The sequence below is a fragment of the Aethalodelphis obliquidens genome, unplaced genomic scaffold, assembly GCF_003676395.1.
Source record: "Aethalodelphis obliquidens isolate GAN/ISIS:26980383/991018 unplaced genomic scaffold, ASM367639v1 scaffold31, whole genome shotgun sequence".
Lineage (NCBI taxonomy): Eukaryota > Metazoa > Chordata > Mammalia > Artiodactyla > Delphinidae > Aethalodelphis > Aethalodelphis obliquidens.
In genome coordinates this window covers 21,643,692-21,665,427 of record NW_020837975.1, presented here as the reverse complement: position 1 = coordinate 21,665,427, position 21,736 = coordinate 21,643,692, and the positions used below count along the sequence as shown (strand labels likewise).

General features: G+C 46.3%; 1 protein-coding gene across 7 annotated transcripts in view; it reads left to right on the top strand.

Annotated features, from left to right (window-relative positions):
* The window catches only part of ELOVL5 (ELOVL fatty acid elongase 5), a 70,224-nt gene that overhangs the window by 39,760 nt on the left and 8,728 nt on the right, over positions 1-21,736 (top strand). For 6 of the 7 annotated variants that reach the window (XM_027127511.1, XM_027127515.1, XM_027127512.1 and 3 more), the window contains exons 2-3: positions 5,040-5,105; positions 8,247-8,434. In XM_027127511.1, the coding sequence (XP_026983312.1) occupies positions 5,048-5,105; positions 8,247-8,434 (246 nt within the window). In that variant the 5' untranslated portion in view covers positions 5,040-5,047. Of the gene's footprint in view, positions 1-2,043; positions 2,064-5,039; positions 5,106-8,246; positions 8,435-21,736 lie in introns of those variants that run through there. The other variant, XM_027127516.1, reaches the window with a different exon arrangement.

Below are 21,736 nucleotides of genomic sequence, written 5' to 3'. Positions count from 1 at the left end.
ATAATTTTTTTAAATCTTACTATCCTTTAAAACAAATTTGCCTTAAGATCTCAGTACTTTTCACGTGCTCAGTAGCTTTCTCACTTTCTTCTGCTCCAGGTATAAATGGCCAAGAGGCTCAGCATTTGCGTTCTTACCAAGACCAATAACTTCATCTTGAGAATCGCGGTGGGAGCAGCTCTCCTTAACCCCAGCGACCTTCCCTGTGCTCACCCCACCACCCCGTTTGCTCACAGTTTGTTGTCTCTCTTGGGGGCCACGTGGAGAGGGGGGGCACTGGTTTGCCACAGAGCTTGTTGTGTCTTGTTTCAAGCCTCCGGCAAATTCTGTGTGATACTAGATCACAGTGAAAATGAATGCTCGTTGGGCCTCACGCAGGTGACTCACCTGGGCCTGCTCCTGGGGAGAGCCAGCTCACAGACAGATGGGTCTTCCACAGGAGCCCGGCTCTCTGGGGGATTCGGGTTTTGCCCTTTCGTGCCCTGTTTTCATCAGTATTTCCAGGTTTGCGTATTCTGAGCTGTGGTAGTTTGAACGTTTCTCTTGAATTTAGGCCTGAGGCTCACCTCAACCCTAAAATACTTAGTACACGTGCCAGGAACTTGCCGCGTCACAGAACTAATCCTTGATTTAGATGAAGGTGTACTGAATGCTCTCTCATCCTCTTTTAATATAGGGTAATTACTGGCCCTAGTTAATCATTTCTTTTAGTGAGATACTTACAATGAGGCGCAGTTGTAATACAGCTGCATGGTTACCAGAAACACTCCAGAATTTGATAGTGGGAAGTGGCTTTCAACTAAGAGTGTCTTTTGGGAAATGTGCGTACAGAGGAGTTCTTTAAAATCTATTCTAATTTACCTGCCCGTGTTCTCTACCCTTATCCTGTTTTCATTGTTGTCATTTTCTGTGTGTGGCCCTTGAACTCGTGAAGAGCTTTTGGATGCTGTTGTGGTTGGAATTTTCCTTAATGTATCTGATTACTCCCTGTCGTGACCTGTCATTCTGGGAGGCCCCGTAGGTTGAGCGAGTGCCAGAGACTCCTGGTTAAAGAGGGTTGGCAGTGCTTTGCTAGGTGTCAGCGTGATCTGGCCCCTGGGAGGTGCTGACTCTCCCTTTTCCCTGTCTGAGTGTGGGGAACCAGTCACATCAAAGAATGGCTTATTCTTTGGCTGCACTCAGGACCAGAGCTCCTCTTGCATGGGCCGAGCACATGGGCTTGGTCCCTGCTAGTACAATTGTCCAGAGCAGCTGTGTGCCTGAGTGGCCCAGCTCGCCCAAGCTGCCAGTAGGTTGCCTGGTTGTTAAGAAGTGACGTTCCCAGCCCACGTGCAGCTTGGAAGATGGGGATCTGCCACAGTCAGGCAGGCCACAGACCTGGCCGTGCAGTTGGACACCTTGTGCAAAGTGGGTCATGCCATTCCCGTGATCCCAGATCGCCAGGCAGAGTGTCAAGGGCTTTGCAGGGCCCCGTGCCTCTCCCGTTCCTTTAGAAAAGTACAAAAGAGTACAGCTCAGCCCACAGGCTGCTCAGCAAGTGCGCAGTTCGCCCAGCAGGACGGGCCGACCTGGCGGGAGGAGTTCACTTGCTGGGACCTTTTGTCCTGTTCCTGCCAGGCAGGCCAGCCAGGGAGCTGCGAAGGGGACGGGGAGCTGCGAAGGGGACGTGGGGACCGGTGTGAGTGCAGCTAAGGAGCCGCCTCCCCTGCCAGCCGGTGACCACGAGCTCCCTGCGCCGTGGGGTTGATTTCTGTGAACCCCAGTGGGCGGGGAGGGGAGGACAGAGGGGAGATGGCCCCAGGCCACTGCCCCCAGCTGGCCCTCAAACTGGAGTGCCCTTTCTCTCCGCTCTGTGGTCACCTTCTCCGAGTGGCGACTGCATTTTCCAAAGTAACTTTTCACTCCGTGATCCCATCCCCTTTACCCTGCTTTATTTTTTCTTGCTGACAGTCACTTAACGTACCATATTTTACGTGTGTGTTCCTGCCCAGCCTGGAATTTTGTTCCCTGCTGCACCCGTCAGGGCCGTCCTGCCTCTGCTCCTGGCACGGGGCAGGTGCTTGGTAAGCGTGTGGTATGAATGAGAAATGAATCCATGGTATTAAGGGATCTGGACGTGTGGCCGGCTGGACAGGAACTCAGAACTGTGCTGAGATGATGAAAGCAAACCTTTGCTGGAGAAGCCTCCTGGTGACCAGTGTAAAAATAGCCCCTTCTGAGCAGGTCACGGGACGTGTCCAGTCGTGGGCGTGGCCCGGGGAGAGGATGGGGAAAGCCATGAATGTGGCCGCGTCCAGCCCACAACCAGGCCTCCGATTCCCCGGCCAGGGACTCTGCTGGTTAGGGCCTCATGTTCCCCCTTGTCAACATAGACGTTTCAGGAATTATGAGCAACTGTCTCTGAAAATTACTACTGTTGTGATTGTTCGGCTAGCTTTTTCACGTGTTCCTAAGTTGGATGGTGGAAAGTTCTGCAAGCCTGAGAGAATTCTCAAGCTGAGAAGAAATGTGGTCTAAGAACAGCTGGGCCCTTCCTGACAGAAGCGTGTGGAGATGTTCCGTCTCAGAATGAGCCCCTGTGCTGCCACCTCCTGCAGGGCTCAGGACGGGTTCAGATTCGGATCGTTCAGGACAGATGGCCTGTAACAGAAGTCTTCAGTATCACCACATACTAGATCCCATAGTCTCGTCTGGGGGCCTGCTGCTGGGTTCAGTGCGATTGGACTGAAATTTTACCTTGTGTTTAGCCAGGCTGCTTTTCTGTTGCCATGATGTCAGCGTTGTCATCTTTGTAACGATGGGTCATTTATACCCATTCCTGGGCCTCATTCTTTCCCTAAGTCCACGAATGTTCTCCCCCCACCTCCACCCCACAGGTCTGTTTCCTGTCATTTTTGAGCATTCCTTTACTTCTGTTTCCAGCTTTTCTACATCCTCCCTACATAGAAACCAAAACTGGTTACAGGCTCCCGTGAAAGAGCTCTTAGATAAAAATGAGAAGGGTGTTCTTACTGTTTCCGTCAGGTGTGTTCCCGACGTTGGATCCCAGAATGCTGTTACTTGCTAGGACTTTTACAGCTTGTTGTTAATGTGTACGTGCATCATTTCCAACATCTGCTTGTTGGCAAACTCGGTTGGTTTTGGTGTTCAGCACGTGCCTTCTCCCCCATCGTGAAAATCTAGTCCGTTCTAGGCCTCCAGGCGAACTCTTTGTGTTTTTCCCTATTCAACAATCCTTTGTACACAGTAGGTTTAGTACGTTCATTTCAGCCTCATCTTTCATGCTCAGATAATGCTTCACGCTGACAGGTGCCTCTCTCCTGAGATGTTGTCAACTGTCCCACCTTCCATTGCTGCCCCCTGGGGGTGTTAGGACTTGCATTGGACGTTGTGGGCTCACTGGTGGGAGTTTAGTGGGCAGGGCACACGGACGCTGGTGGTATCCACTGTGGAGTGGACCCTGCGGCAGACACACAGCAGGAAACCTTTATGGGAGGGCTTTCTGCGCGCCATGCACTGCTCTAAGGACCTTAGGCGTATTGGTGTATTAGATCATTTGCTCTTCTTAACAGCCTGAGGGGCAATTATTATTTCCCACATGTTACAGGTAGGAGGCTAAATAAGTTGTCCAAGGCCATATTACTATTAGGTGGAAAAAATGGGTTTCAAACCCAAATTGTCTGATAAGGAGCCCAACGTGGAGCCTCTTAATCACCTGCCAGCCTGTCACGCTTTTCTACCTAGTTGTGTAACTGTTGAATGACAAAGGTGGCGTATCTAATTGCTGGCACTTGGTGTGTGGGAGCTGGTGGCTTCTTGGCTGAGGGAGTCCGCGCCCTGCAAGTCTCTCCCCAGGGCAGGACAGATGCTGGAACGGAACCCTGGTCGCTGCTGCTTTCAAGGTGTCATCGATGGCAAATGATTAACTGCCTAGTTGATGAAACCAATTTTGCCTTTGCCCTTGGAAGCAAAAATATTTGTGGTTATTTCTATGAGAGTAATGACCAAGACAGTTAAACGTATGCCTCCGAACTTTAGTATAGAAAATCTAGTCAATACACAGATGAAAAGATGCTTTGCTACCCTGTAAATGTAAATCTTAAATGCGGGGAAAATAGGGAGTTTTAAAGTCTTAAAGATGGAGGTAGTTCTGTAACCAGCGATAGGAGATCATCTCCAAGATGTAGTCAGTGAAAACAATCAGCAATATTTTTCCAAGCCTTTTTTTTTTGCAGTTACCACAGTAAGAATATATTTCACATCGCAGCTGAGTACATCATACTCATAAGTATGGTACAGTAACACTGAAGATTCGTGACAGTATTCATTCTCACTAAGGGCAAAGCACTGTGATTATTATGATCAGTTTATTATTTCTAATGCGAAGTTGACTTGATCATCTATTAATGGGTTGTGACCAACAATTGTAAAAACTCCCATTTGGCATGACTTCTTTTGTGCTCAAAAGAGAGAAATCTCTGGAAGTATACCCAAGAAATGGTACCAGTAGGCTTCTTCTAACAGTGGGGTGGAGGGATGGTGTTGGAGCAAAGTGATGAGATTTTTCTCACCTCCTCTTTTCATTTTAAATGTTTGAATTTTTTTTACTATGGACGTGAGTACGTTAAGACAGTAATGAATAAAAGTACCCAGCAGAGGAACTGTCTTCTCCCTGTGGCGGTCCTATTTGCCCCGAAGGGCTCTTCCCTGTCTGCCTCCTTTCTATCCAGTTCCATCCTTCTCCCCACTGAGATTTCAGCTTCACAGAGAGAGTTTTTACAGAGCTGAGAAAAGAAGCACAGAAAACTGGTGCTTCATTTATAAAGTGAATTCACGGGATTGTGTCTTTTCTTTTGATTTTCAAATTAGAACTTAGCCCATAAGTTTCTTTTGTGAGTTTAAAAAGAAATTGTTTGAACATGAGGAACTTAACCTTGTCCAGAGCATGTTCCCTGAAAAGAATTTGTTCTTGTTGTTTTATGAAAAAATACAAAAAGCATTTTGAGTAGAGATTTAATCAATGTCTCTTTTCTTAATAGGTTTTAAAATGGAACACTTTGATGCATCACTTAGTACCTATTTCCAGGCATTGCTCGGCCCCCGAGGTAAGGTGGTTTTGGGTTTTGCTCCCCCCTCCTTCCCCCCCGCTCCTTGTTACAGGCACATGTAAATATTGCACGAAGACATTCTAGAAAACATGAGCATTTTCCAGTGATTAGACTAACGCTTTGTCCTGGATACCAGGGGCTTGGAGTCCTCTGAGGTCCCCTGGCTGCTGGGGCAGAGACACAGGTGCTGTGACCCTCTACTGACTTTGGCTGGAGCTCAGCTTTGCCGTCGAGCTTGCAGCCTGAGAATGCCACAGATTTCACCACTACTGGTGACATGGTTTCCTCAGTTCTTGTGAGTCTTCAGCTGAAACGGACTTCCCAAATGCACTGCTGCAATAGGAGTTTAGAACTCTTCCCCTTTTACAATTCTAAGCGTTTTTTTTTTTGTTTTTTTTTTTTGCGGTACGCGGGCCTCTCACTGTTGTGGCCTCTCCCGTTTTGGAGCACAGGCTCCGGATGCGCAGGCTCAGCAGCCATGGCTTACGGGCCCAGCCGCTCTGCGGCACGTGGGATCTTCCCAGACCGGGGCACGAACCCGCGTCCCCTGCATCGGCAGGCGGACTCTCAACCACTGCGCCACCAGGGAAGCCCCTAAGGGCTTTTTAATGTCCTTTGGTGTTGTGTCACGTCAATGGCTAGATATATACACCTGAGCTCTTTTGCTCTTCATCTTTCATTACCTTTTAGGAAGTAGGTCAGCTCCATATTACACCTTCTTCTAATGTCATCTATAATGTCTTAGTTGTAAAGAAGGAAGTTTGGGAGTTCCCAGGAAGATTCTTAGGAAAACTACAAGAGGCTTTTAAACAGATGAAAAGATTCTGTTTCACTTGTGGTTTTTAAAATACAAAAGAAAACAATAAAAGGAACTTCATCTGTTAGTAAGGCAGAGATGAATTAAGGCTGATACCATCTGTGATAATAGTGAGGGTGTGGAGAAAGAGTCTAACTTGGGGTGACCTCTCTGGAAGGTACTTGTGGTTTCTGTTGAAATTAAAATGCTCGTGTCCTTTGACTCAGCAAAGGTATGTATAAGGAAGGTCCTTAACAGCATCGCTTGTCAAAACTGGAAATAATCTAGAAGCCCATCCATAGGGGACAAGTCAAATTAGTGTGCAGCCCCTGGAAAAGAACAAGCCAGATGTATCTCTCTGTGCTGGTGTTGGAACGATGCCTTCCTTGAGTGTTGCTGGATCAAAAATCCAATTTTAAATGGCTGGAACAATAATAAAAATTATTAGCTTACATGATGTGATCTGAGTCACTTCAGGGGCTCCGTGATGATACCCAAGAACCCCGTTCTTGTCATTTCCTACCTTGCATCCTTGGTATGTCAGCAGCTCTGTCCTCAGGATAGGTTTTCCCACCTTTCGTGGTTGCAAGGTGGCTGCTACAGCTCTAGGCTGCACCTCCAGAGGAGGAGGGAGAAGTCTGATCATTTGCACAGTTTTAAGAACAAGTAAATTCTTCCCCAGAGCTCTTCACAAACTGTCATCTCCTCAGAGTTCAGTGGCCACAGTTGCTCCACATGCTTATGTCTGAGCCAGCCCCCAGGGAGTGGGTTAGGTCTCCACAGTTGACCAGATCCCTAAGGATTTACCGCCTGGGGTTGGGGCCAGCCACCCAGGAAGTACTTGGATACTTGGTCTTATAGAAGAATGAAGATCTGTGATAAAATTTAAAAAGCATGGTGCAAAACAGCGTTAAGTAAAAGGAAATGGGAGGTTTTTGTGGGCGCATTTATTATGTTTGTGATTATGTACACATCAACATTTGTAACAGTCTGATGTTAGTTGCTGCGGAGGAACTTGTTTTCTCAGAATTGACCGCTTCCAGCCCAGAGCTGAGAACAAAAGGGGTTAAGAATCATCTTGTTAAGTTCACTGGGGGGGCCGCTTCCCTGAAGGGCTTCTGAGAAGCACAGTTCGGCAGAAACTGGCAGCCACCACCCTAGCATCACTAGTGGGGAGAGGGTGGAGGGCGTCTCCCTCTAAAGCCAAGAGAAGAAACACTGCGGGAATTTAGGGTGTCTGCAAGAAAGGAGACTGACAGTGGTTCCCCAAGTGCATGTATGCTCCACTTAACCTGTGCTTGTCCTACAAGGTCAAGGGAGAGAGCATTGGAGAGAGTAGCAAGATGGTCCAGCCAGGAGCTCAAAGAAGGGGCTGAGACACTGTCCCCACTTAGCTGCTGCTGCTTAGAGGATACGGAAGTGAAACCAGCATGTGCCTCTGAGCTTCACAGTGGGGGGGCCTTGGAGGGTATGTAGAGCGAAGGGCAGGCTACAGGTTTGGGGGCTCACTGCAGCAGGATGCAGAGGGGGACGTGCTGCAGAGGTGGCTTCCTAGGAGTCAGCCAGAGGATGGAGTTGAGTCTTGCAGGGGACATATAACACCCAAGGGATCCGGCTGCCAGGGAGTTTGTTCCCAGCCACGGGAGGGCTGTCAGGTTGCCGCGGGCAGCCACTTGGAGTGCATTTTCCTTTTCCTCCTCCTTCCTGCCTAGGAGAGGGGAGGGGAGCCAGGGAGGTCCCTCCTGTGCCAGTAATTTCCTTGAATCAGTATAGGTCTTCCCTCTCAAGCTTCCGTTCTTCACTTACCTGGTCATAGCTGCTTCACCCTCACTTTTTAAAATATCATCCCCGCTGCTGTTGCCCATGGCACTCGTGGCAGACGCTGCCTGTTGAATCAGACGATCTCTGAGCTGGCTGAGTGGCACGTCTTCTGAGTCTGCGCATGCTGGGCAGACTGGCTGACACTGGGCTGGGATGGAGGACTTTGGAACTCAAAGACTGCCATGTCTAGGGTTTCCTTGTCCCATGCATAATTCAGCAAGCCTGGTTAATCAATCCAGTTAATGGAAAATTGAGCTTTCTCCTTGGTTTCTTTAAGATTCTTTGGAAAGGATTTTTAAAAATTATTTAGCAAAACCTGTGACTAATAACGCATGTCGTTACTCAGAACATGAGTGTGAGCCTCACCTCGAGGCTGTATATTGAAGACTCACAGTTCCTCTTCCAGTTGCTTTGTTGGCTTGGGAAATTTTAATTAACGTTTTAATGTTTGAAAAACATTGTTACTATTTTTGTATCTACTTTGTTAATCACTAAATGTTGTTTCTTTTAATATTTTCCAGATCCCAGAGTAAAAGGATGGTTTCTTCTGGACAGTTATATCCCTACTTTGCTCTGCTCCATCCTATACTTGCTAATTGTGTGGCTGGGACCAAAATACATGAAGAATAGGCCGCCGTTCTCTTGTCGGGGGATTTTAGTGCTGTATAACCTTGGACTCACGCTGCTGTCTCTCTATATGTTCTGTGAGGTAGGTCAGAGGTTAACACAGCTTCCTCTCACTTAAATGTACTCGTGTCACCGTCCTGAATTGTGCTTCTAAGTGGAGAAAGGCAGCTGCGTGGGGGGAGAGAACAGGGAGGGCAGGTACAGTAATGCGTTTCGAGGATGTTATAAAATCGATGTTTCAAAACGCCAGAGTTATTTGTACAAATGTGCCTTCTGGGCACATCTATCTAAAGTAGAAGGCTTTGCTATGGATTCTTTTGTTATTTATGTTCTGTATTATACTCAGAATTAAAATTAATATTTTCAGAAATACTCTTACGCAAGCAGAACACAGAGTAGAAAATGAACAGAACGCAAAGAACAGATCTGTGAGCATTTTATTATGAAGCATTTAATAAATGCCTGGTTCTTGTTTGGAGGCAGCTGGGGAAGGAAGTGGGCGGAGTCTGCGTTTGGTATGTTTGTGGTCAGTCAGCCCTCTCCATCCTGATCTGATCGCTGTAGACAGCTTGGAGCTTTGAGAGGTTATTTTTTTCAAAGCTAAGAAGAGTAGATAGTGAGGTCTGCGTTTAGGGTTGGAACGGTCTAAGTTCAGGCCAGATTATTTTTTCTATAAAACAGGGATGTTGAAAACCAAATTTGATGATCTTGAAGGCTTAAGGAAGAGTGAAAGACACATTGGAATCAAAACTTAAGCCTCCTATTTTGACAGTATAGTCACTTAGCCTTTAAAGCTCGAAGGGGAGGAAAGCTCCCACCGTGATAAGAATGATTTGTATGCATTTTTAGGGACAGAACTACACTGTTCAGGTTTATAGCACAAAACTACTGCTAAATCTCTGGGGCTGAGACTCAAGCCATACATAAAACAAACACTTGCAAGTACTCCTGTTTGGATTTTTAACCTTTCATTTTGGCTTCTTCTCCAAGGAGTAGTAAAAGAGAAGAAAAGGGGAGAAATCAATACGAATCTTGCAGTGAACTCCCCAGCAGCCTCGGGCTGTGACGGGGGTCTCCCCGTGTGTGTGCGGGGGTGTGCGTGTGATGCAGGAGCTGGTGGGAAGCATGTGTCTGATCGTCAGAGGCACTGCCGCTGGGAGAGGTTTGGGTCTGGCCGCCCCCCACATGTGCTTCATAAGCCAAGGTAAAGGTTTTATGACTAGGCTGGTAGATGCTACTATCATTGCTTTTATGCCTGACAGTCTGTGAAATGCTCACAACTCCTGTTTTGCTTCCTTTCTGGCCTGTTCTAGAGCGAAAGCAGTTTAATTAGCCTCCGAGGTGGAGATTGCGGGCCTGGAGGCAAGGGCAGTGCACAGGAGTGGGCCCAGCACTGTGCTCATCTCTGTGTTCCAGGGACAAAGCCGCAGCAAGCTGTCAGGTGTCTTAGAGCGAACCGTTTACTTTCCCCTACTTGATAGATGGTAGAGCCATTTCCTTAAGAAGGCTCTTATAGAGTTTATTATTACGCCTAGCAATATTCTAGAGAAAAAGTATTTAAGACTATTAAATCTTACAGAACTTAAGTATCTATCTGTCTTATATGTTTCTCAAGCCCTAGAGATATAAGTACAACTTCATAATTAACCTCTGAAACAGGTAATTCCCTGGTAAAGAGGGGAAGAAGAGTGCTGGGTAGATCGCTTCCAAGTGCATGTGGCTGAATGTGAGGGGTTCTAAAAGCATTGTAATAGGAAGTACAGATTTCCCTCCAAGACAGCTTGGCGAAAACATTGGAAGATGTTGAGCAGTATCTAAGCCCTGAATAGAGAGATTCAGGAAATAGAGGAGGAAAATAACGTGCTTAACCCACAATTTAGAGTACATAGGGAAGTAATGGATAAGGGGGCAATAATCTTTAAATTAAATCAAGTTTATAAAAATAGGCCCAGATCAGATATTCCCGAGTTGAAAATAAACCCTAGTACCCACATTAGATGATATTTCTTTTTGATTTTGTCTGACTTTTTTTTTTCCTGTACTTACATAAACCCCTCAGGAATACCCTTATAACATATCTTTCGTCAAGTTTTAAATTTCATTTTAGCTACTGGTTTTTCCTCTTTTTTTGCTTAGCATTTATAGTCCAATGAGTACTGAAACACGGGGCAGTCATGGCATTTTACAGCAGAACAAACTGAGGGGACCATGGAGCCCAGCTGGGCCCCTCATTTCAGGGAAACATCCCAAGAGTTGGAGCCATTGCCTGTGGTCACACCATTGGCATGGTCACAACGATTAGTCTTTATTTACCCACCTGCTTATCTACATATTTGGGTCTGTAAAGAATCTTAAATATGTAGCCATTGATATTTCTGTTTGTTTAATCCTGTGGTATGAATTCTCAGCTGCCTTGGCACAGTTCTAGGTTAATATAAAGAAAATTAACTGTTGCAAGGAGATAAGAGAAATCTTGAAAGAGGGAGATAAAAAGGAAATGAGAGAGGAGTCAGGAAGTTTTAAAATGACTGGAAGAAGAAAAGTAACCAAATGACTGTCTTGTAACTGTGAAACTGAGTTTAAGGTATAGAAAGAGCTTGGTCATAGCTTCTGCACTTGGTAGAAAGAAAATTAAAAAGAGAGACATGGCTTTACTTCTGATTGCCTCATGAACTTGGTGTTTATTTCTGGGAAAGAGGTCATAATCCCTGAATAGAAGTATGTTTGAAAGTGGTATGTTTTAGCTTAGGAGTAGAGGACTTCACGGCAAGCATTTTTTCATTTATTAAATTAGGTGTTGTCTAAGATGACAGTCAGTGGTAAAGCCTCGAAAATAAAATGTCAAGTTATAGAAGAGAAACAACTTAGTTTGCATTACTCACTCAGCTTTGTAAAACGGTGTCCTTATAGCAAACATAAACACCTTGTGTGCCGTTCTACCCACACCCCTACTCCTCCAGCCCCCTCCCTCCCCCCCACCTCCCAGCTCCAGGGCATGTTTCATCTGAATGGAAGCCCCACTGTGTTTTCAGACTATCCACACATCTTTCCCTTTGTCCCCAAGATTGAGAATCCCCACCCACCAGATGCCAGATTGTGACTTTTCCCTCATTGTGCAGGGTGTACCTGGGCTGGACTCAGGTTTCCCCTGGCTCACGCAGTAGTATAACTCCTTAGTTAACATGTCAGACACTCAGGGGGCTGCTCTGTCCTGACCTGGAACTTTTTTGGTATATCCGCCCTGCTCCTGGCCTCTGGCCTCTCGTCAGCAAAGCAGGGAGGATCCAGTTGCTTGGTTTGTCACGGTCCGGAGGGGAGCATCCCTGTGCAGGGATCGCGGGGCTCAGCAGTAGCAGCAGGAAGCAGGGTCAGCACGCACAGCACGTCAACCTTGAACTTGAATGGAGAGAACTGCTGGCTGCCCTCCTTAGCAGCCTGCCCCAGTGCCCCATCCACTCAGACCCCCAAGACCAGGTTCTTCCTTTCTTTGGGTCTCTGCCCCACCTAGAAACTCCACTTCCTTCAGACCTAAGCCTGCCTTGGTTTGACAGTCCCCGTCTCGTTTCTGAGGACCCTTCTCAAGGTCAGTTGCTCTGTGACACCTTGAGAGGGCTTGGCTCTAGAGCAGTGATCCCAGCCTCTCCTGCCTCCCCGTGGTCCCGAGGAGCCTGACGCCTTCTGTCCCATCATGGTGCCCCCAGGGGTGCCCACGGTGCCTCCAGCCTTGCGTCTCTCACACACACCTCACTGGCTGTAGTTACAATGTTCCTTCCACATCTTTTCCGTCTCCTTGTTAGCATGGCTTCAGCATTAAGACATAAAAAAGCAAATGCCAGAACGACGCTTTACTTTATTTAACAAAGATAAATCACAGATTACAAACAAGATTATTTTGATTGTTTATTCCATTGCAGTTAGAACTGTGTGTTGTGAAGTAGTGTGAGAAAATTCAGTGAAATGATTCAAACATTCAGAACATTTAAAATGTAATTTTAGAGAATGATTGGTAACTAACTCGATAGGTGATCTGAATTGGCATAGATTCAAAACTTATTTTTTCTTTCCCTTTGCAATTTTTACTTAAAATTGTAAGTCCAAAACTACTTCAGAATATGGAAAATAAAATCATAGAAATATATTTATCTATGTACCTAACAAATATTGACATTACTGGTTTGAATTTTTTGTTTAAAGAGGAAATGACAAAAATGCATCTAAAGCACAGCCCCTTCACAGATTTGACTCTTCTGAAGTTCGTTTCTTTTCTGAATATGTTTGGGGTGTTTTTTGGTTTTTTTTGTGGTACGTGGGCCTCTCACTGTTTGTGTCCTCTCCCGATGCGGAGCACAGGCTCCGGATGCGCAGGCCCAGCGGCCATGGCTCATGGGCCCAGCCGCTCCGCGGCATGTGGGATCTTCCTGGCCGGGGCATGAACCTGCGTCCCCTGCATCGGCAGGCGGACTCTCAACCACTGCGCCACCAGGGAAGCCCCTGGATATGTTTTTATACTTTTACTAAACGTATGTATATGTGACAACTTACAGAATATTCTGAGACAATTTTTTTAACTTACATAAATGGTGTACAGTTTATACTCTTTATCAAATAGCTTTTTTCAGTCAGCATTATATTTTGAGAATATATGTTGAATCTTATGGATTTCATTTCATTAGTTTTAACTTCTCTGTATTATTTCAGTGTTAGAGTTTATTACGCCATTTTATCCATTTTTCTTTGGATGGACATGTAGTTATTTCCAATGTAACAATTTTGCATTGAGATCCTTGGAGAATTATTTCCCAACACTATCTTTCTCCTTTGCAGAAACTTCACTCTTGTTTGGCATTTTTTAATGTATTACAGAAAGAAAATTGTATTATTTTCATAATTATTCTCCAAAGCAGCAATTCTCATGTGCTTTACTAGCTAGAAATAAATGTATATGCTGGCATTTGAGGTAAAAAGCTTTTGCAGTTAAGAAGGAATTAAAAAGTATGTTTTTTTCTTGATCAGAAACCTTCCTCCCCAAACAGAAACAATGTTGCATTGAATGTTATTGGACATGTCCCTGTGTGCAAATTTTATTTATTTATTTATTTAGGCCAGGTATACACTTAGGAGTTAATGACTGAATCTTGACACTCTCTTGTCTTTTAGTGGGGAAATTTTAATCCATTTTAATTTAGTATAATCATTATATTGGAATAATTTCTGTCACCTTTGTGTGTATGTGTGTGTTTGTATGTCTTCTTTGCTCTTTTTTTATTCCTTTCCTGCTTTCTGTTGCATTTTTTTTTCATTTTACTGATTTAAAAGTTATTGTAATTCTATTATTTAGTAATTACCTATAAGTTTTTAACATGCACCCTTGACTTAATGAAGTCTAAAATGAATTACTGTTTCTACTCCTGAACAATACAAGGACCGTAGAAGATCTGGGCTCTGATCCCCCATCTTCCATGTTATTGTTGGCAGGTGTTTCATTCCACCTCTTTCTGAGGTCCTAAACAGTCATCATTACAGTCTGTGCTTACTGATTTTCTTTGCACACTGTTCATTTGTGAAATCCATTCTTTCCTTTGAGGTTCAGTTTTCTTCTGAAGTAGTTCCTTTTCTGGGAAGGGTAAACTCAGTCTCTGTTTGAGCATCATTTATGTGACTTTATGCTTGAATAGTATTTTAGCAGGGCATAGAATTCTAAATTAGCAGTTATCTTCTCCCAGCACTTTGCAGATTTATCAGAGAAGTCTGCCGCACTCCCATTTTTGTTCATTTTGTAGGTAGTCTTTTTCTTTCCAGATATTTCTAAAATTGTTTAAGAATGAAACAGAGTGTGCCTAGATAGTAGTCCACTTTTATTTATCTCACTCAGGATTGTGTGCATCCAAGCTGAGAATTTCTGTGTTTCTGAATTTGGGAAAGTCGTCAGGCATCGTATCCTCGATGCTTCCTCCTCCTTCACCAGCTCTGGCTGGAGCTCCTATTAGACGTGTGTTGGACATTCTCACCCCTACGTATTCTCTCTCGTGTTTTTTGCATCTTTATGTCTCTCCTGCATTCCTCTAATTCACTCGTATTTTCAGTTGTGTCTAATCTGCTCTTTCAGCCATTTTTAGTTTCAGTTACTATACATTTATTTCTTCATAAAAATTCACTGCTTGTTCTTTTTTTCACTTCATAACATGGAAACATTGGTTTTTTTCCTAGTTAGATACAACTGTGATCTCAAACTTAACCATTTGCTGTATTGCTATTTGAAAATATCCTTTAAAAAATGTTCTTCCAGCTATATCTGTGAGGTCATGCTTCTGGGAATAATTATGATATCAATGTTAAATTTTTTTTTTTGGCCACACTGCACAGCATGTGGGATCTTAGTTTCCCGACCAGAGATCAAACCCACGCCCCCTGCATTGGAAGCGCAGAGTCTTAACCGCTGGACCGCCAGGGAAGACCCTATGTTAAATTTCTTTACCTTTTTTAAAAACAAAAACAGGACAGTTTGTAGGGTGTCCCGTGTAAGCATCCCAAGCTAGTATTGCTGGGGTCATCTCAGGTAAACGTGTCTGCCCCAAATAAAAGAGATTTTTAAAAGAACTTGAATATAAGCTCACTTCCTCTTTTCTAACTTATTTTTTTAGGGGAAGCCTCACCTTACAGTTAGGCATCAGTGGTGTTGGAGTTTTTTTTGGAGTTTCATATAGCATTTCTGCCTTGTGTTAACGGTGGGGAGGTGGTTCAGCTTTTGCGCGGTTTGCTGCGTTGCCAGGACCAGACGTCAGTGGTTTTCTTCTTTGAATCTTCTCTTGAAGATTTCCGATGCTGCTTTATGCGGAGGATGAGAGAAGTTGAGCATTTGCCGGGAAGGGTGTTTTGCTTGTGCTTTCCGCCCCCTCTGTAATTGTGGCGTCGGTGCTGTCAGCACGTCTCCCCAGGCCCCCGACAGCACTGCCTCCCTGGCTCTGGCTTTGAAGGTCCTCGATAGAGCTGCAGAGCAGTTGTTCTGGAGACATTATATTCTAAACGGTCTTGTTTTTCTTTCCCTTCAGGCTTTCTTAAAATAGATATGTTATTGTGGAAAAAAATAGGATTTGGAAAAACACTTAAAGGACCTGGCAAGTAATTACTGAATTTTATTTAGAAATGATTTTGTTTCCCAAAATACTCTGAAAAAGACATTTAGTACTATTCTTTCTTTCCGCATTGAACAGAGGTTGAAACTCTGGTGAGATTAATACTTATAGGAAAGGCCCAACTATTGCCTAAAACACTTCTCACTCACAGTTCCCTTACCACTGAAACTCCTTGCTCAGAAAGAAGCTTCTCTCAGGGAGAAGCAGCACCTCAGTTACCTGCCTGTCCATTTACCTGGCACTGCCCTGAGGGAATGCCTGCAGTGGGAAGATGGAGAGAAGGATTCAGCCTTCTGACAGACAGCCTTCCCCTCAGCCACACTCCCAGGGGACAGGGAAGGGATGCCTTCCAGTAGAGAGGAAGCTTTGGCTTTGGTCCAGAGCCAGGCCTGACTCCTCTAAACTGACCCTACAGACCTTGGTAACTGAGCCTTACAGCTGGTGTAAAAAGGAACCAGTCTACAAATCCTCAACTAAAGCAGACTCAGTTTGTAAAGCAGGAGTCAGTAGGTAAGCTGGAGGGCTCTCTTTGTTTTTGTTTTTGTTTTTGCGGTACGCGGGCCTCTCACTGCTGTGGCCTCTCCCGTTGTGGAGCACAGGCTCCAGACGTGCAGGCTCAGCGGCCATGGCTCACAGGCCCAGCCGCTCCGCGGCATGTGGGATCTTCCCGGACCGGGGCACGAACCCGCGTCCCCTACATTGGCAGGCGGATTCTCAACCACTGCACCACCAGGGAAGCCCTGGAGGTCTCTCTTTAAATTCCACAGAGGATGCTCTGGTGGGGCTTCTGTATACAGTAGGAGCAGCAGCAGTGCAGACCTAGTCACGAGCCTTCAAGCGCTGGGGCAGAAAGAGCAGACATTTGTGTAGAGTCATAGCAAAGACTTATATATACAGTGCCTGCCTTATGCCAGGTAGTGGGTTCACTCACTGTTCATCACACTGTCACTGTCCCCTTTCTGCAGAGGCAAAGCCCCGGGTGGACCTGGGATTCGAGTCTGTGCTTCAGGCCATTGTGCGTCACTGCCTCAGAACACTGAGCCTCAGCTTGGGTTTTCTCTCCCAGCCAGTCCCATAAAATATAAAATGAGTGTTTCTTGTGGGGTATGTGGAAGCAATTTACCAGAAACCACCTCTCAGGAGGCTGAATAGTGAGACAAAAGGACTGCCAGCGTAAGTGGACAGGGCCCAGGGTTGAGGGAAGAATGCCAGACATACCTGTGTCAGGCTGGGCTGAGGACAAGCTGTTTCTTTGTGCTTTGTTCTGAAGCCTTCTCTAGTGTACAGAGCCTGGCCTTATGACGTAACCAAGAGTATTGCAGTCAGCTGTAACCCAAGGGGTTCCTGGGCCTCAGTGGAAAAAAACACTTTGGGAGGCCACAGGTATGAAATTATCTTAATGGGCACCCTTCTGCTCTGGACAGGAAAGATTTGAAATTCAAAACCACATGCTTTGACTTGACCCTGTTCCATAATGGCACTGCCAATATTGGCCAGCTAAACCTTGGAGAAAGAGGTGCTTTTAATTTGGGAGTAGCTGATGGTTCATTTGAAACCAAACATCTGCTGAAGATAAAGATGCAGCGAAAGGTCTGCTTTTCCATAGAATTCTTCATGAATAGAGTATCTCCATTGTGTTCTTACTAAAGACACAAAACCAGACAAGGAAGGTCAGAGGAGCTTGGAAGTGCTGTTAGAGACATTGCATTTGGACCAAGAGTCAGGATTCCTAGGTGCTGGTCCCAGCAGTGCCATTGAAAAGCTGTGTGACTTTGGACCAGCCATATCAGTACTCGTCTCTGTTTCCTTAATAAAAGCATGACCTTGTACCGGTTCTAAAAAGTACACACTTGTAGATGCCACAGGAGCAGTCAAGTCTGGGAAGATGTCAACCTCACACACTTTGGGTGGTGGTGCTTATTTTAGCAAAGTCCCTCGGGTCCTGGGATGGTTGAATTTCAGCGTGGATAGTGTCTGTTCCCGTTACCTTTCATTCCATTTCTGCTTAGGGGGAAAATAACCACACAGCTCATCAAACCCTCATCACTAAATCCATTAGCCCCTTTTGGAAAGGGGTCACCTTACTGCTCTGACATCTTGGGTTGTTGGGGTGAGTGAACTGATTAGGGCCACACAGGATGACATTTTTCTGCTGAAAGTGTTTCAAATGATCTTGTTTATTGAGATGCTTTGGTGGCATTACAGAAAGTGCCTTGGAAGTGGTATACATTTGTGGTTAAATTGTGGTGTTAGATGAGAAAAGTCAACTCTCACCTAGACAATCAACTAGAGATGAATCACTCCGTGAACTGCATCATCCAGACCCAGCTGTGTATTCACCTCAGTTTTCTTCTTTAAGTGAAAAGATGCATGAAACCACTTTTGGTTATTGAATTTGTCTCATAAGGAGAGAAGAAAGCTTCTAGCTAGGCTTTAATTATAGCTCTGCACACGCCCATGGCCTAATTGAAGTTTGCTTTACTCCAGAGAAGGAGTGGTGGTTCACAGCGGTGCTGTGTGTGTCTTGGTTACTGGGGAGAAGCCAGGTGTAGGGTACTTAGTGCTCCCTCGGTGGTTCTTGGAGTGGCCGGTGGGATCCGGAGCTGGGGCGGTGGTGGCCAGCTGCTTGCTGTGGCCTGCTTTTCCACTGGAGCACGGACCTGCCCTGTCGGGGTGACTTCCAGAAGTCAGGGTAGAGCCCTGCCCTCACTTCCAGTGCCTCCCCTTTGGTCCCACCTCCTGGGCCCTCCCTGGGGCTGCAGTGTGATGAGCTGCCCAGAGCAGCTCTTGGAGGGAAGGCCGGGCGTTGGCTGAGAGCCTCCAGGGTCTGGTACTCAGACATGCCGTTTTTTTCTGATTGGAATGGAGAGAGCAGGACCCTGATACTGGCCACTTGTACGGAGGGTGGCTGAGAAGCTTAGGTGAATAAACTTGAACTCGGGTGCTTGATCCTCACGTATTAAATATCCTGTCCCTTTTGAAGCCAAGGATATTTAAGAATTAAACTCCATGTCACCAGTATGACATTTAATGAGGACTGGTTTTCATCTTGTGAACGGAAACTTTTATTTTCCCCTGCAAATAAAACATTGGGCCTAGATTTAAGGGGCAAGAAGCAGCACCTTGAACACTTTGTTTGTTGTTATCGAGCAAATATTTGTTCAACATCCCTTATGTACGAGTCCCCGTTCCATCTCCCTCCACCCCCGTGATGGATTCTGTGGATGCAGATGTGCAGACACAACCTCTGAGAGCTTTCAGAGGAGCTTCAGACAGAGCCAGTGACGGGTCTTAAAGGAGCATGTAAGCACATAGGTGTAAGTCACGGCACCTAGGCTCAGAGGCAGGAGACGGGCTTCAGCTGGAGTGCTCAAGGGAGCAATCATGAAAACCAATAAAATTTTAGCTGACCTTTGAAGGATGAATAAGATTTTGAGAGCTGGAGATGGGGGTCCATGGGTGCAGAGAGCACTGCAGTTGAAAAGGATAAAGTAATGGTCATTTCTAACAGTTGCTGTGCTTATCCTCTATACCAGGTTGGGTGAGATAAGCATTACACACATCTTGTTAACGTCTCACGGCAGCCTGAACAGGCCAGAGTATTATTTTTATCCTGTTTGAAGAGTGAGGAAAATGAGGCCTGAAGAGCTGCCATCTGTTTTTGTAAATAAAGGAACAGGCATGGTTTGCTGTTTCATAGTATTTTTTGTGCTCCCTCCCTCCCATTGGTGATGTAAAAGAACTGCAAGTTTCTGTTTCTAAGGAAAGGCTTCTGTGAACAAAGATTTTACATTCTCTTCTGGTGTTTTTGAAAGTTGTTTCCCCTTTTTTACTGCCAAGGGGCAAAAGCAGATGTGCTTAGAGGGGATGCCCAGAAGTGGTGACGCGTTTGCTTTGAAGTCTTCACACTGTCTCTCCTAGTTGCTCCTGTGACCAGAAACACGGAATCATGCAACAGCCAGCTGGGCTCAAGGGGCGGGACTTCCTACAAGGGAAACAGATTTTGCCCTTGGAGAATGTATCTCACCTGGGAGAGGCTCACACCTGTGATCTAGGCTTCTTTATCTCCATCCTTTAACCCAGTGGAGTTCCAAAAAGTTCTTTCTCTGTACCCTCCAGCCACAGAAGAAAATTTATCAGCGCCCTCATGGGGTAGAAGGAAGGGCAGCAAAGAACATTGTGCCAAGATGACACCTCTCTTCCCTCAGGTTTCCACCCCAGCGCGGGCACACACGCACACACACGCGTGCGCACACACACGCGCGCACACGCACACACACACGCAGCCCACTTTAGACTCAGGCTTTGTGTCTTGCTGGTTGGGACTTCTGGTAGGTCTGCACGCGGTGTGCTTAACTGGCATGACTTTAGGAAGGGGAAGACCAGAAAGATAATATACCTTCCAGTAAATTACCTGTTGGTCTGGTTTTTCAAAGATAGTATAGTGTAGTTTATGTGTGGTCTGTTTTCAAAAAAATCTTAGTAACTGTAGAAAATTAAAACAGAACCTTTGGAAATAATTTAATACAGCCTCATCTGCTTATAGTAAAGAATGACCGAGGTCCAAGGGAATTAGCTGGCGTGTCCCAGGATGCTCACTAGCCCTGGTACTTCTGCTCCCTAATCCTGGGTTCTTTTCATCATAAAATGATGGGCTGGTCTTTGGCCGCAAAAACCGTGTTAGCTTTTAAAGGAGTTAGTAGAGGAAAACCAGATTGAAGCAGGGTGTTGAGTGTGCTGGCTTTTGTCTCTGAGGGTAGAAGTTTAACCGTTTGTCTTCAGACCTTTGTGATCAGCTGATGTTCCCTGAGGGTATCTGTGTGCCGCTGCCCTCCCCCCCAGCCAAACTCTGTTGGAGGACAGTGTAGGGGAAGGTGGTCAGTGCGAGGTTCTAAAGTCCTGTGTCTCGGTTACATCTTTCGTGCAGCACTGGTAGGTGAACCATTTCTTACGTGAATCAGGTAGCATGAAACCAGTGGTTCCCACTCCTAGTTTCACACTGGAATTGCCTTGCAAGCTTCTGGTTTAATGGTCTGGGGGAAGCCAGGCATTAGCCATTTTTTTTTTTTTTTTTTTTTGCGGTACGCGGGCCTCTCAGTGTTGTGGCCTCTCCCGTTGCGGAGCACAGGCTCCGGACGCGCAGGCTCAGCGGCCATGGCTCACGGGCCCATCCGCTCCGCGGCATGTGGGATCCTCCCGGACCGGGGCACAAACCTGTGTCCCCTGCATCGGCAGGCGGACCCTCAACCACTGCGCCACCAGGGAAGCCCCCATTAGCAATTTTTAAAAGCTCCCCCGGTGAGCCTGTCCTACAGCTGGAATGGGAACCACAGCTTAACAGTTCTCAAACATCAGTGGCATCAAAAATCACCTGTGAAACAACCAGTTTTCACACCGTGGAGCTTCACACCCAGAAATTTCTGATTCAGTGGGTCTGGGGTTAGGCCTCAGATTTTATATTTCTAGCTAACTCCTGGGTGATGGTGCTGCTGCATCAGGACCACACTTTATAAACCACAGGATTGGATTCTCTAGGGTTTTGGCTCTGAAGCTCCAGGCAGGGCTCAGGTATTTGCATGTCTTTTGAGTTCCCACATGATGCTGGTGCAGCTGGACTAGGGAACACGTTGAGAACCACACTTGGGGGCCCAGTGGCCGGTTCCTCGTGTTGGCTCCCCAGATGAGCTCAAGCACGACAAGACAGACCACCTGAGGTTTCTCCTCCCATGGCCCCACTTGACCACCAGAGGGAGAGCCACCGGGAACAGTTGAGGATGCCAAGGCTTCAGGAGATGGTGGTGAGCTGCGGTCTCTGTGGAGAAAGGCGCATCTCGTGGGTGTCTGGCTGGCTGGAACATAGTGGACACGCACAGGGTGGTCAGATCACACCTTCCTTCTGGACCGTTGGAGCAGGTCCTTAGGTCTCCCCCTAGCCGGGCATCACCCTCCTGTGCGGGTGAGGCAGCTGAGGCCCTCGTGGAGAACTGGCGACCCTGCAGCTCTGCACCCCAAGTCCAGGGTCCTCACTGTGCCACCACAGTGCCTACTCTGCCGCAGGTGAGTTCCGAGGCATGGGCACAGTTCCTCAGTTCGCAGAGGTCTCATTCATGGATCCGGAGATGACACAGCAGCGGAAAACAGTGAAGAGGCTCAGGCTGGACTCGGTTGCCCCAGGCTTGCAGCAGGGGGGCTCCAGACCGGCATCAGGATCACCTGGGAACCTGCTAGAAGTAGGAATTCTTGGGCCCCAC